Below are 20,258 nucleotides of genomic sequence, written 5' to 3'. Positions count from 1 at the left end.
TCTGTACCAACTGTTTTAGCACTTATCATAGACTACTTTGTATTATATTTAACTGTTTCATTAACTTATCTCCTATCTTCCCATTGAAATTATCAATGGCTTCAGACATCCTTGAGAAACTTTGTACCTTTAAGCATCTCTGATATCTAGTCTAGTGTTAGGTATGTAGCAGACCTATCAAAAAAGCACATGAAATGTGAAATACCATTTTTTTTAAAATGGTCAGGATTCATAGGAACATAAATTTAGAGTCAGAAAGGGCAAGAATTACAAGTTTCCCCATTAACCATATCTGACTCCTTAACTAACCTCTCCGACTAAATTCCCTAATCCTTCCCTGAAAACCTCCTCTTTCTACTTTAATTTCTGTTCAGCAGTTCTGACTCCAAATCTCAATTCACCCTTGAACACATCTTGTACTGAACATTTTTTTTTTTGGAAACCCCCTGTCATCATAAACAACTTTGTTTTATGTAAAATCACTTCTTCATTGATTCAACGAGCAGTTGCTAAATTTCTACTTAAATGTTAAGGCACTATACTAATCAAAATTACAAAGGCAAAAATAAAACAGGATCCAACGTCAAAGAGTTTAGAATGTAAACTAAAAAACAGCTTCTCAAATATGGCAATGCAAAATATATACAAAGTCATTTGGGGGAATGGGCAAAAGTACTAACAACGGAGGGGAAAATAGCAAAGACTTCCAATGAGAGGTTGCAGGAGAGGGAGAATAGAGAAATTTCAGTCATCCCTTGGAGGGAACTTGAGATACTATGAGATAGAAAGAGAAAAAGAAATGCATTCCAGACACAGGGGACAGCTGACAGAAAGGCATGGAAGCAGGAATTAGAATGCCATATATAAGGTACCTTATAGAAAGCAGGCAATTGCATTTGGAACACAAATGATGAGGAGGAAAAGGATAATAAGAAATCAGTCTGCATAGGTAGATTGGCACCAAATTGCAAAGGATTTTCTTTTTTTTTTTTTTTAATTTTTTATTTAATAATTACATTAAATTGATACTCGTTTCTGTTCCGATTTTTTTTCCCCTCCCTCCCTCCACCCCCTCCCCTAGATGGCAAGCAGTCCTTTATATGTTGGATATGTTGCAGTATTTGCAAAGGATTTTCAATGCCAAATAGAGAAGTTTATATTTTATCTCTAGGCAATAGAAGGTATTTAATTTCTTCTACAGAGGACTGAATGGTCAAAACTGTGTTAAAACCATATAAACGTGGCAGCTCTGTAGAGCATTAATTGAAACAAAGCAGAGATAGGAAAAAATAGGAAGCTAAAACATTATCTTAAACAAAAAATGGTGAAGACCAGTACTAGCGTTGTAGCTTTCTGAATGTGTCTGGCACATAAGAGTGATGAGGGGACCCTGAAACTCTAAAATTCCTTGAAGGAGAGATTCTCCTTGAATCCTGCCTCTGTGAGAGACAGTCCCAGGGAATCCAGTAAAGTGGTTTATCTAGATGGGGCTAGTTGAGTCCAGAGCTGGAGAATTCCAACACTATTGAACTGAAGAAACACCCATTCAATTCCAAGATTATCTATTCTGATTCCAGCTCAAACTCTCCACACCAGCCCCCATCAAGAGCAAACCTCAGCTTGTAGCCAAAGCTTCTATTATAAAAAGAACCAATTTTTAACTCTGTCTTGCAGAAGACCTGACATGCCATGCCATGCTATGCTATACATGCTATGCTATGCCAAGGAAACCTTTGCTGCTGAAATAATATTTTCTGTTAGCATTACCCTCTCTTTATCCTCACCTATTTCCCTAATGAAACTTTATACCACTCTGTCAAGATTTCTCTACTAGAAACTTTACTTCTCTGTCAAGACCTTGCCACTAAGCAATTCAATCTTTCTATTCATGCATAGCAAAGGCTGACTTCCCAATACCTATAATAAACTTCTTCTTATCAGTTTAGCTTTTTGGGTTCATAAATTCCTTTATGAAGGACCTCTGTGCCCCCAGAAGGGGGTTCCAACAATTCCCTATCCTGTGTCGAATCCTAAAGGGGATTTAGGGGAGCCAAAGCTCTTCATTTGGTTCTCTGAACCCTAAACCTGACACTAGCCTCATCATTTAACTCCCTGACCATCAGGAACCCTAATCTCATCATTTTGGTTCCCTGAATCTAATGTCATCATTATGGTTCCCTGACTCTAATCTCATCAATAGGTATTTAATAAATAATACTGAATAACTGAACATAGAGAAGGGAGCACAGGCAAAGGATGTAAGGAAGTAAATTATCAATACTTGGCAAAAGCTTAGATATAGGAATGATAATGATGAAGAATAAAATTCAAAAATGACAACATAGTGACGAGTTCAGATGACTTAAGTATGGTATAGTAAGATCCTTAATTGAAATAGAAAAGTTAGTAACATGCTACACTACTTCCACTTTCTCATATTAATTGAAATTTCACTTTCTCCTGAGGAATATACCATTCTGGCAACCTCCTTTAACACCAGTTATTCCCTTCTCCAACCTCCCATGTGACCTGGACTTAGCATCTTTAAATGGCACAAATTTTCCAAACCATTGGAAGTTTTTGCTACCATCATCTACCAGCTCTTCTTTGAACTTCATTGCATCCCATTATTCAAATCCTTCATAATTATGGACAGTGGTGAGAGACTCAGTACAAGAAAAACAAAGGGAAAGAAATTATTTAGTGTTTCTCAGCATAATTCTTCATGGCAGGGCCAGTAATGCTTTATGTTTAGTCCAGTGCCCAACATATTAATTCTTTATAAATGACATAAAATACATAATCAAAATACCAAGTTGAAACATGGTGTAAAAGGGAAACCAGATTCCACTGATGTAACAATTTTTGGCAATTTTAGAATAAGTGGGGAGGGAGAAGAAATTTGAAAGCATGCGAGCAGGCTTTATTGTTCATTCTTAAGCCATCTGGGGCCCACAATTGTGAGATCCAAAAAACTCTGTGCAAGTAGAATGAATCTGTGTATTTATCTATTATTTGTATGTATGTCTATATGTATACCGGTTTTCATCATCTTTTAATGGAACCATATCCTTCCACCACATGACTGCTCAATAAAAATTAATTGATGATGATTTTGACAGCTCTAGACTGTCAAAATATGTGACCTTGAAGACTTTCAGCAAACACAAAAACCAGCAGTTATTTGGGTGAACAAAAACCTTATTAAGCAGTGACACATTTAAGTATTTCCCCTAAAGGAACAAAATCTGCAAAGGTTTACATGACAGATGGAAGGGGTAGCAGAAATAACAATGATTTGGCTATTTTTACAATTCACCATTTCCTATTCCCTCTCCTCCAACCTTTGGTGAATAAGAAAGCAAATTAAGTGGTACAAAGACTGCTGTCTAAAAATTAGGGGGATGTCATGATAAATAACTGCATTTTTTTCATTTGTTAGTATTTGCCAAATTTGTGGAACTACTGCACATACAAATGTATATCAACATAACCTGATAGTCTTACAGTATGTCATCCAAGTAGCCACCATTAATTTTTAACATTCCTCTTCCCCATCCAAATCATTTTGTGTCATAATTTAACCTGTGATCTTAATTGACTGGGCTAGTTCTTTTATATGTAAATGAATGTCCTGAGGCATTTATAGTCAAATATGTGGCAGCTTGCATTATCAACAATTTGGCATTTAGGCTATAGGAATTATTTAAACTCTCTGGGATAATTACCTTTTAAAGGCTACCCCGATGTTCACCATTTAGTTTCTAATTAAACATGTTAAATAAAGGGACAGCTTAGAACAGTATTGCTTTGCAGAGCAGTAGATAGCTTCTAATTTTAGAGTTGGAAAGGACTTTTAGGGATCATCTAATCAAATGGTGTCAACCTCAAAAAGAAAGGGGAGAGAGATTAAGGTCCATTAATTCATACATAAGGATCTTCTGGTCTCATATTGACAGGTATAAAATGCAATGTTATTTATGTTTTATTGTATTTTTATTTATTTTTCTATTTTTCCCAAACATTTTAATCTATTTTGGGCCTTATTTATGATACCTATGTTCAAGTACAATCCTTCATACTACATGAGTCTCTTTGTGGTGGCAAAGAATTACACTATCATACAAACAAAAGGGAAAAACAAAGAGAAAAAAAAAAGTGGAAAAAGTGAAAATAGTATGCCTTGATCCACATGCAGATTCCATAGTTCTTTCTCTAAATGCCAGTAGTATTTTCCATCATCAGTCTTTTGGAATTATCTTAGAACATTGAATTGCTGGGAAGAACAAAATCTATCAAAGCTGATCATCTACATAAAGTTGCTAGTACTGTGTACAATGTTCTTCTAGGTCTGCTCAATTCAATCAATATCAGTTCAAATAATTCTTTCCAGGTTTTTTTCTGAAACCCACCTGTTCATCATTTCTTATAGAGCAATAGTATTCTATTACATTCACATGCCACAATTGTTCAGTCATTCACCAATTGATGGGTATTCCCTAGATTTCCAATTCTTTAACACCACAAAGAGACTGCTATACATATTTTGTACATGTGGGTTCTTTCCCATTTTTTATGATCTCTTTGGGATATAGATCTAGTGATGGACTAAAGGGTATATACAATTTGATAGACCTTTGGGCATAGTTTCAAATTGCTCTCCAGAATGGTTGAATCACTTCACAATTCCACCAACAATGCATTAGTGTTCCAATATTTCTCTCTCCACTATTTCTCATTTTCCTTTTCTGTCATATTATCTAATTTGATAAGTCTGAGGTAGTACCTTGGGGTTGTTTTAATTTGCATTTCTCTAATTAGTAGTGACTTAGAGCATTTTTTAAATATGATTGTAGATGGCTTTAATTTATTCATCTGATAACTACCTGTTTGTATACTTTGACCACTTGTCAATTGGGAAATGGCTTAAATTCTTATAAATTTGACTCAGTTCTCTCTGTATTTTTATAAATAAGACTTTTATCAGAAACAATGTCTATTAAAAATGTTTCAGTTTTCTACTTCCCTTCTAATCTTGGTTACATTGACTTTGTGTAAACCCCTTTAAATTTAATGTAATTTAAATTATTCATATTGAATTTCATAATGTCCTCTACCTCCTATTTAGTAATAAATTCTTCCCTTTTCCAAAGTTCTACTTGGTTCTCTAATTTGCTTATGGTATTACCCTTTATGTCTAAATGATATGCCCATTTCAACCTTATCTTAGTATACAGTATGAAATTTTGTTTATTACCTAGTTTCTGCTATCCTCTTTTCCTGTTTTACCAACAGCTTTTGTGAAATACTGAATTTTGATCCCAGAAGCTAGAATCTTTGGATTTCTCAAGCAGTGTATTATTATAGTCATTGACTATTGTGTTTTGTGCATGTATCCTATTCCATTATCCACCTTATAAAGATTTCAACAAAGCATTTGACGATCTCCTGGCAGTGTAGTGATACAGTGGATAAAGTGCCAGACCTAGAGACAGAAAGACTCATCTTCCGAAGTTCAAATCTGGCCTCAAATACTTACTACCCATGTAACCCTGGATAAGTCACAATACTGTTTGTCTCAATTTCTTCATTTGTAAAATGAACTGGAGAAGAACATGACAAATCACTTCAGTATCTTTGCTAAGAAAACCCTCAAGAGGCAGCTAGGTGGTGCAGTGGATAGCGTATCAGCCCTGAATTCAAGAGGACAGCGTATCAGCCCTGAATTCAAGAGGACCTGAGTTCAAATCTGATCTATCAGACACTTACTACTTCCTAGCTGTGTGATCCAGGGCAAGCCACTTAACCCCAATTGCCTCAGGGAAAAAAAAATAAAGAAAGAAAACCCTCAATAGCATCTTTAACAATTGGACATAACTGAAACAACAACCTACAGAATTACAAAAGTTATGAAAGTGAATGAAGCTGTTGGAAGATACCAACCACAAAAATAATAGTAACTCTGAGTTAGGTGAGGGAGGTTATATACATAAACTTTTAAATTTCATCTGAATTAAATTATTTATATTTTCTTAGGTCTAGACAATCAACAAAAGATATATCAGGATTTTTATTTTACCAGTTTCTTTAACTGTAAATTCTTACAAAAAAAATCTCCTTGTAAGATCAGATCAATAAGCTATCAACTATAATGAGTTAGCACAATGGGATCTCCAGTTATAGCTACCTCCAGCACATAAAGCCTATGATGGAAGAAAAGGGAATGTCTGGGGAGAGAGTTATCATTAAAAAACCCTCTGAATATAGAGGGCCACAGAGAGTGGGGGAACTCTGGGTGAGGGATAAGACCCTTCAGTCCAGAAAGAACTTGCTGACAATGTCTGGTTTGGTTGTCATCTCCTCTTGGGAGCCTTCCTGAGTTTAGCACATGTGCAATGTGTTGTAGTGATATAATTGTACTAAGGTATTTAAGGCTGAGAGAACTTGAAATAAATGAATTCCAGGTTTGACTATCCATGTGGGTTCCTGCCTCTTCACTCTTATTCCAAGATCAAGGACTTGGGCTGATAACGAGGTCCTCCCGGGAGCTAGTCTTGAACTGAGATCTTCTTGGTTCTGACACCAGCTTCCTATCATGAAGAGATATTGCTTCTCTAGCATCTTATTATTATCAACATTAGTTTGTAACCTATAAAACATAGAGCAAATCAGAAAGATTTATGAATCTGTGCTTACTTCATTTCACCACATCATTTCAAAATGTGTATGAATTTCTTAGTTTTTCCATTGGGGTGGAGGATAGGAGATAATTTCTCTATTATTTGCAGTATTCAAATTATTCCTTATCTGGTGTCTGTTACAGGTCTCAACCTAGAATATTCTTAGGATTTAGAAGACTGTAGATGACCAGAGAAACTAATTTAGATTATAAGTGTGGAACCAGAAGATGTATAATCTGATCTGGTCTGCAATGAAAAATGTATCTGTCTCACATGTAGGTAGTATATTCTTTTCTTGGTATTTCAGTATTGACGTAGTTTTGTCAATGTGGGAGGTTTGCAGCAGAATATTAAAATGGCTATAGAGTCCAAAGGGAAGAACTGTAAATAAACATTCAGAGTCAAAAGAGCACTGACATTTGCTTTCAGATGTCTCCTGGCATTTGGCTCTGGAAAACTTCTGCCCTAAAGTTATGAAAGTGAATGAAGCTGTTGGAAGATACCAACCACAAGAACAACTTATGGAATGAAAACATTAAGAAAGATGCCATAGATGGATGGGTTTGAACACCAAAGGGCAGCTAAATTGACAACTTCAGTATACCAAAGAAATTTTTAAAAAATACAATATTTACATCTCTAAAATCTGGGCTTCATGTTTATTTTCAACTTATAAATGGTACAATTTGCATATTAGTTTAATTACCATAGAGGGATGTAACATAAAGATATAAGGGAAGATTCTGAAGCATATTTTCAAAACTCTCACTGTTCAGTAAACTTTAAGGACTGTAATGATGGGTTGACTCCCTCTTCCCTATCCTAGCCTGATTCAGAATTGTAAACTTTAAAGCCCCTGATGTCCCTTCCAGCTCTATCCCTATATTTCTTTCTTTCTTTGTCTTTTTTTCCCTTCCTTCCTTCCTTCCTTCCTTCCTTCCTTTCTGTCATATATATGTATATATGTATACATACACATTATATATTACATATACACACTTATATGTGGAGTGTATCAATAAGAAATTAGTGAATATGAGCATGATTGTCTTTACAAATAGATAGCTCCATGATTTCAGAGCTATTGGGAAATCTCTATCCCCTAATCATGGTCCAACCATTTAGAAATAACTGAAATACTTCACCAGTTTTAAACTTTCAGTTTAAAGTTTTGTCACCAGTTTAAAAAGCATTATTCTTCTTTATGGGTATAGATGATATATTTTAGAGAAAAATTCAGATTTAGAATAATGTTTTCATGAAGATATTTGTGTTAAGATATTGTATTTCTCCCTGGTCTTCACCTTGGCTTCCCAATATTTCTATTGATTTTTCATATTAAAAATTTCCCTTTGTTGCTGGACTTTTGTTGTTGAGCATGATAGGTCTATGCAACTATTTTTCTCCCATCCACAACATAGGGAAGCTTTACTTGAAAAAAGATAAAGTTGCCCCACTGTGTGATGAGCCTCTGCTTCCCTGATATAGCTCCCTAGCTTTCTAGTGTCATAAAAACTCTCAGGCTGCCTGTAGTCTGGGCCTTGTAGACTAAGTAAAAGCCCAACACCATACTTTGGATTCTATTATCTATACTAGTGTTTTCAAATAGAGAGGAAGGAGGGTGGATCCAGAGTAGCTAAATGCTACTGTATATATTCTCTAAGCGTGCACCATAGTTTTGTAGATGGTTATCAAGAATGTATATAGAGACCTGTGAAGGTTACTTTTCTTCACCTTGCTGAGACTGAGACTTTTGGCTTGCTTTTGCCCAGTGTTACAATTATTTCCTAGCATGTAAGATGCCTGTCCAGGCTTCTCTTATTCCCAGATATCCAGACTTTTTTTTTTTTTTTAATTAGGTTCTTAGTTCCAAATCCCCTGGGATTTCTTGCTTCTATTCTATTATATTTATGACTAGTGAAAACATGAAAACAATATTTAAGCTAAGGCTCAATTTTGTAGGTGTGACTCTAATATATAACACTCAGTTTAGGTTTTAAATAGGTAACTCCAAATCATTGAAGTTAACTAAAGGAGATTTACTTTGCCATAACACAGCAAGGATATGCTGTGAGCTATATTTCATAGGAAGACAGCAATTGATAGAGCTTTCAAGAACCCTGGGTTATCTCCTCATGATAATGGATGTTATCAAAGGAGAATTTCACTGGACATTAAATGTAATCAATGGACAGGGGAAATAGCTAGGTCAAATAGTAGAACATAATTAGGAAAAACTCATTGTGTACATATAAGAGTACATTTTGATATATTTAAAATTCTCGCAATTAGAAGTATTTATTTTAGGCCCTAATCTATAATTACTTAAGGAGCTAATTTTAATAGATTGCACAGAAACACTACACCAGAACTCTTTATACAATGAGTAGGTATTGGTGTCTTTCTAACAAGACAGTCACTGCTCTTGCTTTATTCTTCTCTTGACTTGGATTAATGTCATTAAAATCATTTTTATTCCCTTTGAGTTATAGAGACAAGGAGCTATTCTGTGGAATTTAAAAGCTATCTAGGTGTTTAGATGCCTTAGTCAGTTTCTAACAGCACCCCAGTTTTGCATGTAGTAATTAAGTCAAATAAGGCATGTACATGGACACTTGGGAAAATTACATTACCTTGCAGACTGAGATTTTTGACTTGCTTTTGCCCAATATTACATATTGATTCCTGTCATTTATATCCCCACCTAGTCTTCTCCCTACTTCCAGATTCCCAGGTTTTTTTTTTTTTTTTTTAAATTGGGCTCTTACATAATTTCAAATCCCCTGGATTTTTTCTTTATTAACCCTGTCTCATTTAACAATACTAGAATTTCTGGAAATATTATCATCAGTTATCTTATAGGAGGTGGTCAAAATTAATATAAAAGACATTCCTTATAAAGCTACTCTGATCATTCTGAAGAATCATATTCTTGGAAAATGAAATCAAATCTTTTATTTTATATCTGCTTACTAATGCCCTATATAAGAAAACAATATTATGGGATTCTTGCCAAGATTTTTCCATTGACTTAATGAATGACCTTGAGCAAATAATTTAGGAAACCAAGACCCTGAGGAGTTTCTTGACCTTCTCTGGGAAATTAGGTAATGGTATGATAAAATGATACAAAACTTGGAATCAAAAAAACCTGAGTTCCTACCTATAAGATGGAAAACAGTTGGATAAGAAACCAGAATTCAACAACAGGTTGTTTAAAGAGACACACTTGAAACATAAAGATGTGTGCACGCATACACACTGTTAAAATAAAGGCTGGAACAGAATCTATAATGCTTCAGCTGAGGGTATCAATCATGATCTCAGACAAAACAGAAGCAAAATAGAGCTAATTAAAACTGATAAGCAGGGAAAGTACATTTTAATAAAAGGTACCATTGTCAACTACACAGTATTTTTAAAATATAATATAAATTTCTCAGATAATGACTTCATTTCTCAAATATGTAAGAAATTGAGTTGAATTTATAAAAACAAGAATTACTCTCCAATTGACAATGGTCAAATGATAGAAACAGGCAGTTTTCAGAAGAAATAAATCAAAGGAATCAATAGTTATATAAAAAAAATGCTCGAAATCACTATTTAATAAATGCAAATTAAAAAAAATCGGATATATCAACTCAAACTTATCAGAAATGATGAATGCTAGAGAGGGTAAAGAAAAATAGGTACAGTAATGCAGTGTTGATGGAGTTGTGAACTGATCCAACCATTCCAAAAAAAACAATTTGGTACTATGTTTAGAGAGCTAAAAAACTATTTATAACTTTGACCCAGCAAAACCAGTACTATGTTTGTACTTCAAAGAGAGTCAAGAAAGAGGAAAAATATATAATATTTATAACAGCTCTTTTGGGGGTGGCAAAATTGAAAATTGAAGTGACCATAAATTGGGAAATGACTGAAAAAAAAATTATGGTATATGATTGTGATGGAGCACTGTAGTGTTACAGGAAACAATGAGAGGAGTGATTTCAGAAAAACCTGGGAAGACTTATATGAACTGATAAAAAGTGAAATGAAGTGAAGAACTAGGAGGTAATTATACACAGTAACACCAACATTGTATAGCAATATTGTAATAATTACTGACTCTGAAAGACTTAACTTCTTTGATTTAAGACAATTCCAAAAGACTCATTATGAAAAGTACTATCCAGCTCCAAAGAGAGCAAAGATAAACAGTGCAAATTGAAGTATAGTTTCCTCACTTAAAATTTTTTTCTTGCTTTTTTTGTATGGAATATACATGGAAATGTGTTTTGCAACATTTCACATGCATCACTGGGTAGGGAAGGGTGAAAGTGAATTTGGAATTTAATTTTTAAAATGTTATGTTTACTGAGTGTGTGATTCTGGACAAATCACTTTACCTCTCTGTACCTCAGTTTCCTCATCAGTAAAATGAAGATAATAATAGCAGCTATCTCATAGTATTGTTTTGAGGATCAAATAATTTAACATATATAAAACATTTTGCAAACCTTAATGTGCAATATAAATGCTAGCTAATACAATTATTTTATTACTATCTTTTAAAATAAAGATGGCAGATGATCTATAGCTTCCTTTCAAATTCTAAAATTCTATAAACTATAGGAGTTGTATAATTACTACATGTACTTAAGATAATTCACTAAGAATGTGATGTTCATATTCTTATACACAAGCCAAAAATATCTATTATGTGTGAGGGTATTTGGTGAAACTGGGTTTGAAGTTAAACAATGTGAGTTTGAATCCCAGATCTGCTCTTACCCTCAGTGTGACCTTGGAGAAGGAAACTGCTTAATCTCTCTAGACCTCAGTTTCCTCATCTATAAAATGAAGGAATCAGATTAGATGGCTTCCAAATTATAGGTCTATGGTCTTATTTTCTCTGATCTCATGTATAAACATACATTTTTGGGTTATACTATGACATTGGGTTCTGTCCCACAATGGGTTAAATAAAAATCAGCAGAAATCTTAGTACAGTGAATTCATCTGAGTTGTACTTCAGTCCATTTCTTATTAATCTCTTGAGTAGTTGGACATATGCAGGGAACAGCAGGGCAGATAATGTGGTTCTCCTTAAAGCAGAGCCTAGAGCAATGAGAAACCATTATCCCCTTCTGGGATTTTCCTTCCAGGCATAATTTTATATAAACTTATAGCATCTTACTTCTCCAGGAAAGGTATGGGCTTTTTTCCTCCCTCTTTCTCTAAACCATCAACCACATGGATACTTTCAATAAATGGTGAATAATAATGAAGCTGCAAGGGGCACTTTTATGTTAGGAAATAAGATTGAGGCCATTTTAGAAAAGACATTGAAGGAGACTGGGCACAGGGAATAAAATAATTTTCAATATTTCAAAAAATGCTGTTGAAATCAAAATTAAATGAAGAATTTGGGAAACAAAGAAATAATTCTGAATAACAACAACAATGAGACATTTTGTTTCAACTCTTTAAAAAGTAGAACTTCACTTTCTAGTTTAGGTCATATAAATCCAGCACTTTTAAAGCTTCTGTTGAAGATTTATTTCCCTTCTGATCTATTACCTTTGTTTTTCTTCCTACATACACAAAAGGAATGGACTTTGCACACCTTGCTACATTAGAAAGTATAATCTATGTACCACAGTACCTGCTTATCTGTAGTGTTTTATTGATGTGAGAGATTACTTGAAGGCCATATAAAAAGGTTATCATTGATTTCCTTTCTTTTGGATTGCTCAAGGCTCTAGCTCTTGCTTAACTTCCACAAAGAGTTGCTGAACACCCTTTTCAGAAGCCTTGCTGTTTTTCTCAACTGGCCCATCTATTTTGATTCTACCTAAATTAAGGTTGGTCAGCTGATTTTTTTTTTTTAAAGTTCTCAAAATAAGAAGTTTACTGACCAAAAGACCAGTCTTCTCAGGTTGCCTTTGTTTAAGATATGTCCACACTTCTTTTTGCACTGCAAATTATGTAGGAAACAATGACTAATCCTGATAGGGCACCCATGTTGCCCCAGGTACCTAGCTTTTCTTAATCTGCTCCAATCTGAACATACAGTTCAAAGTTAATACATTTGAATGTAGCAGGGTTATCAAATGCATTTCAAAAGCTTTTCTGATAGCTTATATTTTTTTTCTGTATAGTTCATAAATCTGTCAATGGAAAAGAATCAATAAACATGGTTTTTGAAAATGGGTTTCAACCAAAGTAGTAAAGTTGACAATTCTCTAAAGCAGAAGTTTTAATATCATCTTTATGTGTTGTCAAACTCTTTGAAGTCTGGTGAAACCTATGGAAACTTTTTCAGAATAATGTTATTCAAAGCAAATATTATTCTGAAAATGGCTCCATACATAGAATTGAAAAGGAAATCAATTATATTGAAAACCAACTATCTGTCGCTGCTTCTCTGTCTCTGTGTGTCTGTCTGAACAGGTAGCTATGTGGCACAGTAGATGGAGTGTTGTCCCTGAACTTGAGAAGACCTGAATTCAAATCTAACTTCAGAAGTTTATTAGCTGTGTGATCCTGGGCTAGTAACTTAACCTTCACTTGTTCCTTTTGCCTCATTTGTAAATTGGAGATACTAATATCACCTCCCTCCTAGGGTGGCAAGGATCAAATAACATTATATATGTATATGTATGTGTGCACATATATATTTATATATGTATGTGTGTATGTATGCATACATACAAATGGATGTGTGTATATATATATGGATGTGTGTGTGTGTGTGTGTGTGTGTGTATGCTTACATATATTTCTACAATTAAATTAATGGCTCTCAAGTCAAGATTTCTTCAAAAGGGCAATGGATAGATATTTGTTTGTCACACGAAGACTGTAAATACCTTAGAAACCAGCAATTACACAGACTATAAAAGATGCTATTAAAGAAATGTACAATGGGGGAAAATTAAAGATGGAATCAGTCAGACATTCAATCAAATATTTATTAAGTGGCTTTACTTAAGGATAAGTAAACATTTAATGTGTGGCAGGCACTGGACGTTAAGATAGTTCTTACACACATGCTCAGGCAACAACAGTGGGGAATGTGGACAGAATATCCATTTGTTTTATAGTTAGTCATACAATACATAGAAAACACAAAAGAGGTTCTCAGGATGTTGGTTGGATTTTGTGGAAATTTGTTGAATGAACATAGATTAGAATCATATAAATCTGGATGGATTGTTATCTATTGTTGGAGAAATCACATAATCATTGGACGTCCAAAAATGCTACTGTGAGGAGATCACAGATCAACAGAGATTTCAGAATGTTTTCTTTCTTATACTTTCCATAAGAACCCCCAAAAAACAAAAATAAAAAAAAAATTTAAAAATCACATTTGATTTTAGGTAGTCACCAAGGAAAAGAAATCTAATTTGTAATAACTTGACTTCCTGTGGGGTATTTCTAATGCATCAAATTCATACCTTGGGGGGAATTAAGTTACAGCTCGAAATGACCCAAAAGGTCATTCATATCACACCTGGAGGAATTCGTGCTATTAATATAGTGTTTAATTTCAGTCAGGTTCAAATCTCTTGCAGTTGTTTCTCATGTTCTTTGTAAGTGGTGTATGTTAGCTCCTAGATACAACTCTAAGGGACCAGTGCAATAGACAAATATTCCTTACTCCAGCTAGCTTAAGAGCATCTGGCTAAATGTACATCAGGAATTCAATTAACTTTGTATTAAGAGGTCAATTAAATTGGCCTTTGTATGGATTGTTTTTAATTACTTTTCCTTGTAATCTTTTTCCCCCTTGTCTAAGTACCAGTGAAACTGTGATATGATATTCATAGTGTCTGTTTGGTCTAAGGTAACTTATATGCAGAACACATAGGAAATGCCAGACCTGGTTATAATAAACTAATTAGACAATTAGTAGCTGTGAATTCTCTCGACCCAAGGAGTCAATCATCAGCAATGGATTATTTTTGGCCAAAGCTTTTGGAAAATTTCCCACCTGGCAATATTCTTTGTTCTTTGTTCCTTGAATTTTCTTGAGTCCAAGTGGCACTTCAGTTGCATTTTGCTTTCTGGGATATGAGTCAGAATTCTCTGGCTTTCTTGTGGCTATATCCTAGGCCATTTTTCTGTCAAAGAAAAGCCATTCCATTCCATAAAGGACTAGTGATGATTTTAGTGGTAATGTGGTCTAACATATAGCACTAGGTAATATATATTTATAAGATTCAAGCTAGAAATATGAGATAAATATCTGCATAAAATGTGAAAATTAATAATCTAGGTATGATGCAACATCATCAATCAACACAATCAACACATATATTTATTGAGAAAATACTATCTTTAAGATATCTAGATATTTGAAAATAGACAACTGACCATTTTAAAACCTTCTAACATTCAGTATGAAGCTGATTGTTAGGACACACACACATATGCATATGACACACACATGCATATGTATAAACAGAAAGAGAAAGACAGAACAGAGAGAGAGACAAAGGGAGACAGAGAGAGACATAGAAAGAGAGGGAAAGACACAGAGATAGAGTCAGAGAAGGGGGGGAAGAAAGAAGGGGAGAGGAGCAGGGAAGCAGAGATGGGGAAGAAAAAGGAAAGGGAGAAGGAGAGGGGGAAAGAGGGAGAGGGAGAGGGAGAGGGAGAGGGGGAGAGAGAGAGACACACAGAGAGAGAGAGAGAGAGAGAGAGAGAGAGAGAGAGAGAGAGAGAGAGAGAGAGAGAAACACTTTGTTTCCAGATCTAGACTAATCAGAGAAGAGGAAGAAAATGTTGATTTGTTCCAAGAATCTTACATTTAAGACATTAAACAAATACCACATGAAATTGACTATGAGAGCTGTGAGTCAGTGACTAAGTGAAATTTTAGAATTTCTTTCAGGAGATATATTTAAAGGAAGGATATAAATTGTTATCTTTTGGGATTGATTAGTGTGTAATTTTGAATGATGACAAGGACATGCCTGAGATGGCTTCTTAGAATGACTTCTAGTCCTATGATCATTGGAAAAATTGTAAAAATATTGTCTTGGTTTATATTCATGTATAGATTTGGATAATAAAATTGTATCCATTACTATATCACATAGGTGATATGAATACTAGCACAAAAGTCTATAATTTGCCTCAAATATTTTATAATTGAAACAGTAGTATCATTAATAGTACTAATGGTAAAACATTGTTATATTAAGTACCTATGATTTTGCCAATATGAGAATTATTTCTGTTTACAACAGATTAAATAACAACCCATTTCTATTTTATAGGCTCAGAGACTGAATTAAGTTTCTAGGAGGTTAAATGACCTGCCTATAGTATCACAGGTAGGGTTTGAACTCCAAGTCCAATACTCTATTATTTCAAATTTATTTGGAATTACATTAATGTAGTTAACAATGGTCTTAATCTCTCTTGTCTGTTTGTCTGTCTCTCTGTCTCTCTATCAATCTGTTTTATCTTTAGTATATGGAACTCTTGGTAATGAAACTCTTTATCAACACAAATAAACATCTATTCTTAGAAAGTCATCCTGGCTACTAAGACGTTAAGTAACTTGTCAAAGGTGGCAGGACTAAAACCCAGAGTTTTTTGGTCCTGAGACTAGCCCTCTATCAACTATGTCAAGCTGACTCATCATATCATCACCATCATTATCATCAAAAGTAAGAGTATAAGATAATCATAATTCAATTTGTCTAATGAGGGAAAAGAAAAGGAATTATTATGGCATTGACATTTCTATTGAATATAACTGTTTCTTTGCAGAAAATATGCAAATCATAAAACACAAATCTTTATTCATACCTGCTCCACCACCTATGCTTAGAATGTTAATTTCGGAATTTGTGTCTCCAATCCTGGAAATAAAAGATATATGTTTTAAAATGGGTGCTAGGTGCTATGGACAGTCTGATTAGAAAAGTTACTTATAGTTAAAAAAAATCACACAACCCCCCCCCCCCCAAAAAAAGAAGATGGAATAAAATCTCTACAACTGAGGTAAAAAAACAAACAAAACTCCAATTTCAAGTTTTTTTTTTTGATGTTTCCTCCAATAAGTAAGTTGTACAAATATTACAGATGCTCTTAAAAGCATTTTTGTTCTCTTTTCCATCTCTGAATCCTTCCAAGATACCTTGGGGTTTACTGACTAGATTTCTTTCTTAAGGACTAAGTCTTAAACCAAAACCAATCTGATTCTAATTCGCCACCAACAGGTACTAAGTTGAGATCCCTCTGATCATTGTTTGGTTGGTTTGGTTATTGATCGACTCAGATTGAATGATAGCATTCTGGTTTGGTCTGAAATTCTGAGGGTCTTCCCCTCCCAGATTTTTTTTTTTTTTAATTACATGAAAGAGGAAATTGTTTGCCTCAGTTGCTACCTATTCTTAATTACTGAATGGGCACGGCCATGGTCAAATTGAGACCTGTTAAAGACCTTAGCTTAAAAAGGCCACAATTTCCCATTATACTCAAGGCCATTTCCAGTAGTCTTGATCTATATCTGTCACTGGACCCAGATGACTCTGGAGGGGCATGTGAGGCAGATGACCTTGCCCAGCCTCCATCATCTAAATCCAATTCACTTGCACATCATGGGCATTACCTCCCTGATCTCACGGTCCTCTTCCAGAAGGAAGAACAAACAAGAACAAAAACAACAGTTACAAACAACAAGAAGTGCCTCTGGGTAAAGCACTTTCCTAACTTATAAGGACCTCAGCCCTTCTTATAAAGCAAGATTGTACATCTTTGACTCTGAGAAGAATTTGGAGAGATACCAGTAGTTACAGGACAAGACTGAATGACCTCTAAGTCTCTTCTAGAAATGCTATCCTAAGATTTTCCTATTTGATTTTGGTAAAGTCACTTTGCCTCTTGATGTCAGTTTCCTCAACTACAAACTGAGAGAATAGGAGAGAAGATTCTGCGTGGATATGGGAAAGCTGAACTAATCAGTGGGAAGAAAGTACCAATCTCCTGGTTCATAGGACCTAAGATCAGGAAATTGTGAATGACATCTCATAATTTCTATAAGTTTAAATATATATGTGTGTGTGTGTGTGTGTGTGTATATATACACACACACACACACACACACACACACATATGCATATATATACACACATATTTAATGTATATGTATATGCATATATATACACACACATATATGTATATATGCACACACATATTTAATGTATATATATATAAATATATACATATATATGTATGTATATATGAAGTGAGATCATTCAACAAGATCTTTTACAGGTTGCTTTCCTTTATTCAAAATCTATTTCAAACTTCTGTTCCAAGGAAAATTCCACTATACCTTTGTTTTATATCACTTGGCATTGCTTTTGAAAATTCTTCCTTCCTTCTTTCCTTCCTTCCTTCCCTCCCTCTTCCTACCTTCTTCCTTCCTTCCTTCCTTTCTTTCTCCCTCTCTCTTTTTTCTTTCTTTCCTTCCTTCCTCCCTCTTTCTTTCTTTTCTTCCTTCCTTTCTCTCTCTTCCTTCCTTCCTCCCTTCCTTTGTTTCTTTCTTCCTTTCTCCACCCCCACACTTCCACTGTGTATATCCAATCAGAATGTATATCTAATGAATAAGGCACTTTTATTTCTTTGTGTGAATAATAACCTCATTGCAAATTCTAAGGGCTCAATAAACATTACTGAATGATTGACTGACTAATAAGAAAACAAGCATCTGGTATTTCCAAACAGTAAATCATCAGATTATGAACAATATCATACCTGGTCCCATATCATGTAGTATTCTATATTTCCCACCTGTATGAGCTTGGGCAACATACTTTTCCTCTCTGAGCCTCAGTTTCCTTGTAAGTTAAATAAATGGGTTTGGATAGATGACCTGGAAGATCCTTTAAGCTGTTGGTCTATATTTGTATTGTGTAGCTTATATGTAATATGTTCTATTGTTATGCCACAGTTTTCTTTAACTGTCCTGACTCAGTTACCTTAACTGTTCTGTCTCTGACCCAGTAAAACTAAGGATTGTTCGCTCTTGGGTTATGAATTAGCAAGATAAAAGAGTAGCTCTCCTGACTCTTTTATGGATTTACAATATTCCTTTAGAATATTCCAAGACCAACCCATGATATCTTTACTTCTTTGTCTCTGGAATTTTTAGGTTTTATGGCTTCCCCTCCCTGATAAAAAAACCTTCCCTCCCTTTCTCTTCTTTGTCTCCAAAAAGGTATTTAAGAAGTTGTTGTTCCTCCATTCATTGCTGGAGAATGGCATCTGGCAGCTGTATGCTGGACGCTGGATTCTTTGGGTCCTCTAGCCCTGGGACCAATATGGATTCCTTGGTCCCAGTATACTTATCTCTGTCTGACTGGATAATCTGAGACGAGAGTCCTGTCCAGTCAATCTTACTCTCCCATTAATAAAAATATTAAAAACTCTCTAATCTCTCTCCTGCCTCAGTTTCTCCGGCATTACAATTTGGAGGTCCCGCCGAGATAATAGAAACTGAGAACTGGATTAGAGATTAGAGACCTCTCGGTCTCCACCTAGGCCTGGGTCTGTTCCTTGGGAAAAGGAAGCAGTTCTTCAGCCTCAGTCCGGCCTACAGTGGACAACGAAATCGATTCGGCATTTGATTCGGCATTTGGGAGAGTAAGTATGTCTGGGTACCTTTTGGGGTACCGTCTGGTTTTGGTTCTGGTTCTGGTCTGTTCTGTTGTTGCAACCTGTGGTCTCAGAATAAATGCCGACGGGTTTACAAATTCTGAGACGGGTATTTTCTGGGACGCTGGAGAATACCCTCTGGGTATGGTATGTTTGCTTAATGTTGTAACTGTGTAGTCTGTCATATATGTTCTATGTTCTGTGTGGTTTGTCTGTTATGTTGTTGGTTGGAAAACAACGTTGCAACTGTGCATAGTAAATTGGAGCTCCATGTTTGTTTGTGTGTGTCTGTGTTAAAAGTTAAAATAAGCTTGTAAGAGATAAGGATTCAGCCTCTGTGTTGCAGGCTTAGAAAATATCAAGAAGTTTGAAAAAAATTTTTCTCTCTCTCTCTGTCTTTGGCTGACTGCAGCAGCCTGTGAGAAAAAGGGAGAAAAGGGAGAGAAAGGAAGAAATTTTTTAAAAAAAGGAAAAAAAAATAGATTGAAAGGGATTTGAAAGTTCGGAAAGTTAAAAAATATATATAGAAGAGCAGGTGCTAACATTTAAAGGAAAGGAGATTGTTTAAGTATGTAGTCAGGGGGAAAGAGAAAGTTGGAAATGGGTGGATTTGGGAAGAAACCTGATATTGGGAAACTGATGGGTTAAATCTTGAAAAAAGGATCCCCATGTAGGAAATTGAGTGGGGAACCTGAGGGAAGTTTTTTTTCCTAGAGGTCAGGATTGGAGGAAGGATGGCCATATGGAATCCTCTCCGCCCCTCACCCTGCTGAGTATGTTCCTGCCGTTTTCTTTTCTTAACTGATTACAGCCAGTGCAGCAAACTGTGATTTTTAAGGACATACATTTAGGTAATTGGTTGAATATTTGTTTCTTCATAAAGGTTTTCTTGGTTAAGAAAATGGT

The 20,258-nt window shown here is 34.9% G+C and overlaps 1 protein-coding gene across 1 annotated transcript in view; it reads right to left on the bottom strand.

Moving 5' to 3' along the window:
* The window catches only part of HNMT (histamine N-methyltransferase), a 54,098-nt gene that overhangs the window by 28,913 nt on the left and 4,927 nt on the right, over positions 1–20,258 (bottom strand). Inside the window, exon 2 of the mRNA XM_051985808.1 lies at positions 16,500–16,552. Coding sequence (XP_051841768.1) covers positions 16,500–16,552 — 53 coding nt within the window. The remainder of the gene's footprint in view (positions 1–16,499; positions 16,553–20,258) is intronic.

The sequence above is a fragment of the Antechinus flavipes genome, chromosome 3 (genome assembly GCF_016432865.1).
Source record: "Antechinus flavipes isolate AdamAnt ecotype Samford, QLD, Australia chromosome 3, AdamAnt_v2, whole genome shotgun sequence".
NCBI lineage: Eukaryota > Metazoa > Chordata > Mammalia > Dasyuromorphia > Dasyuridae > Antechinus > Antechinus flavipes.
The sequence above is the reverse complement of the archived record's forward strand: the minus strand, read 5'-3'. Positions and strand labels throughout refer to the sequence as shown.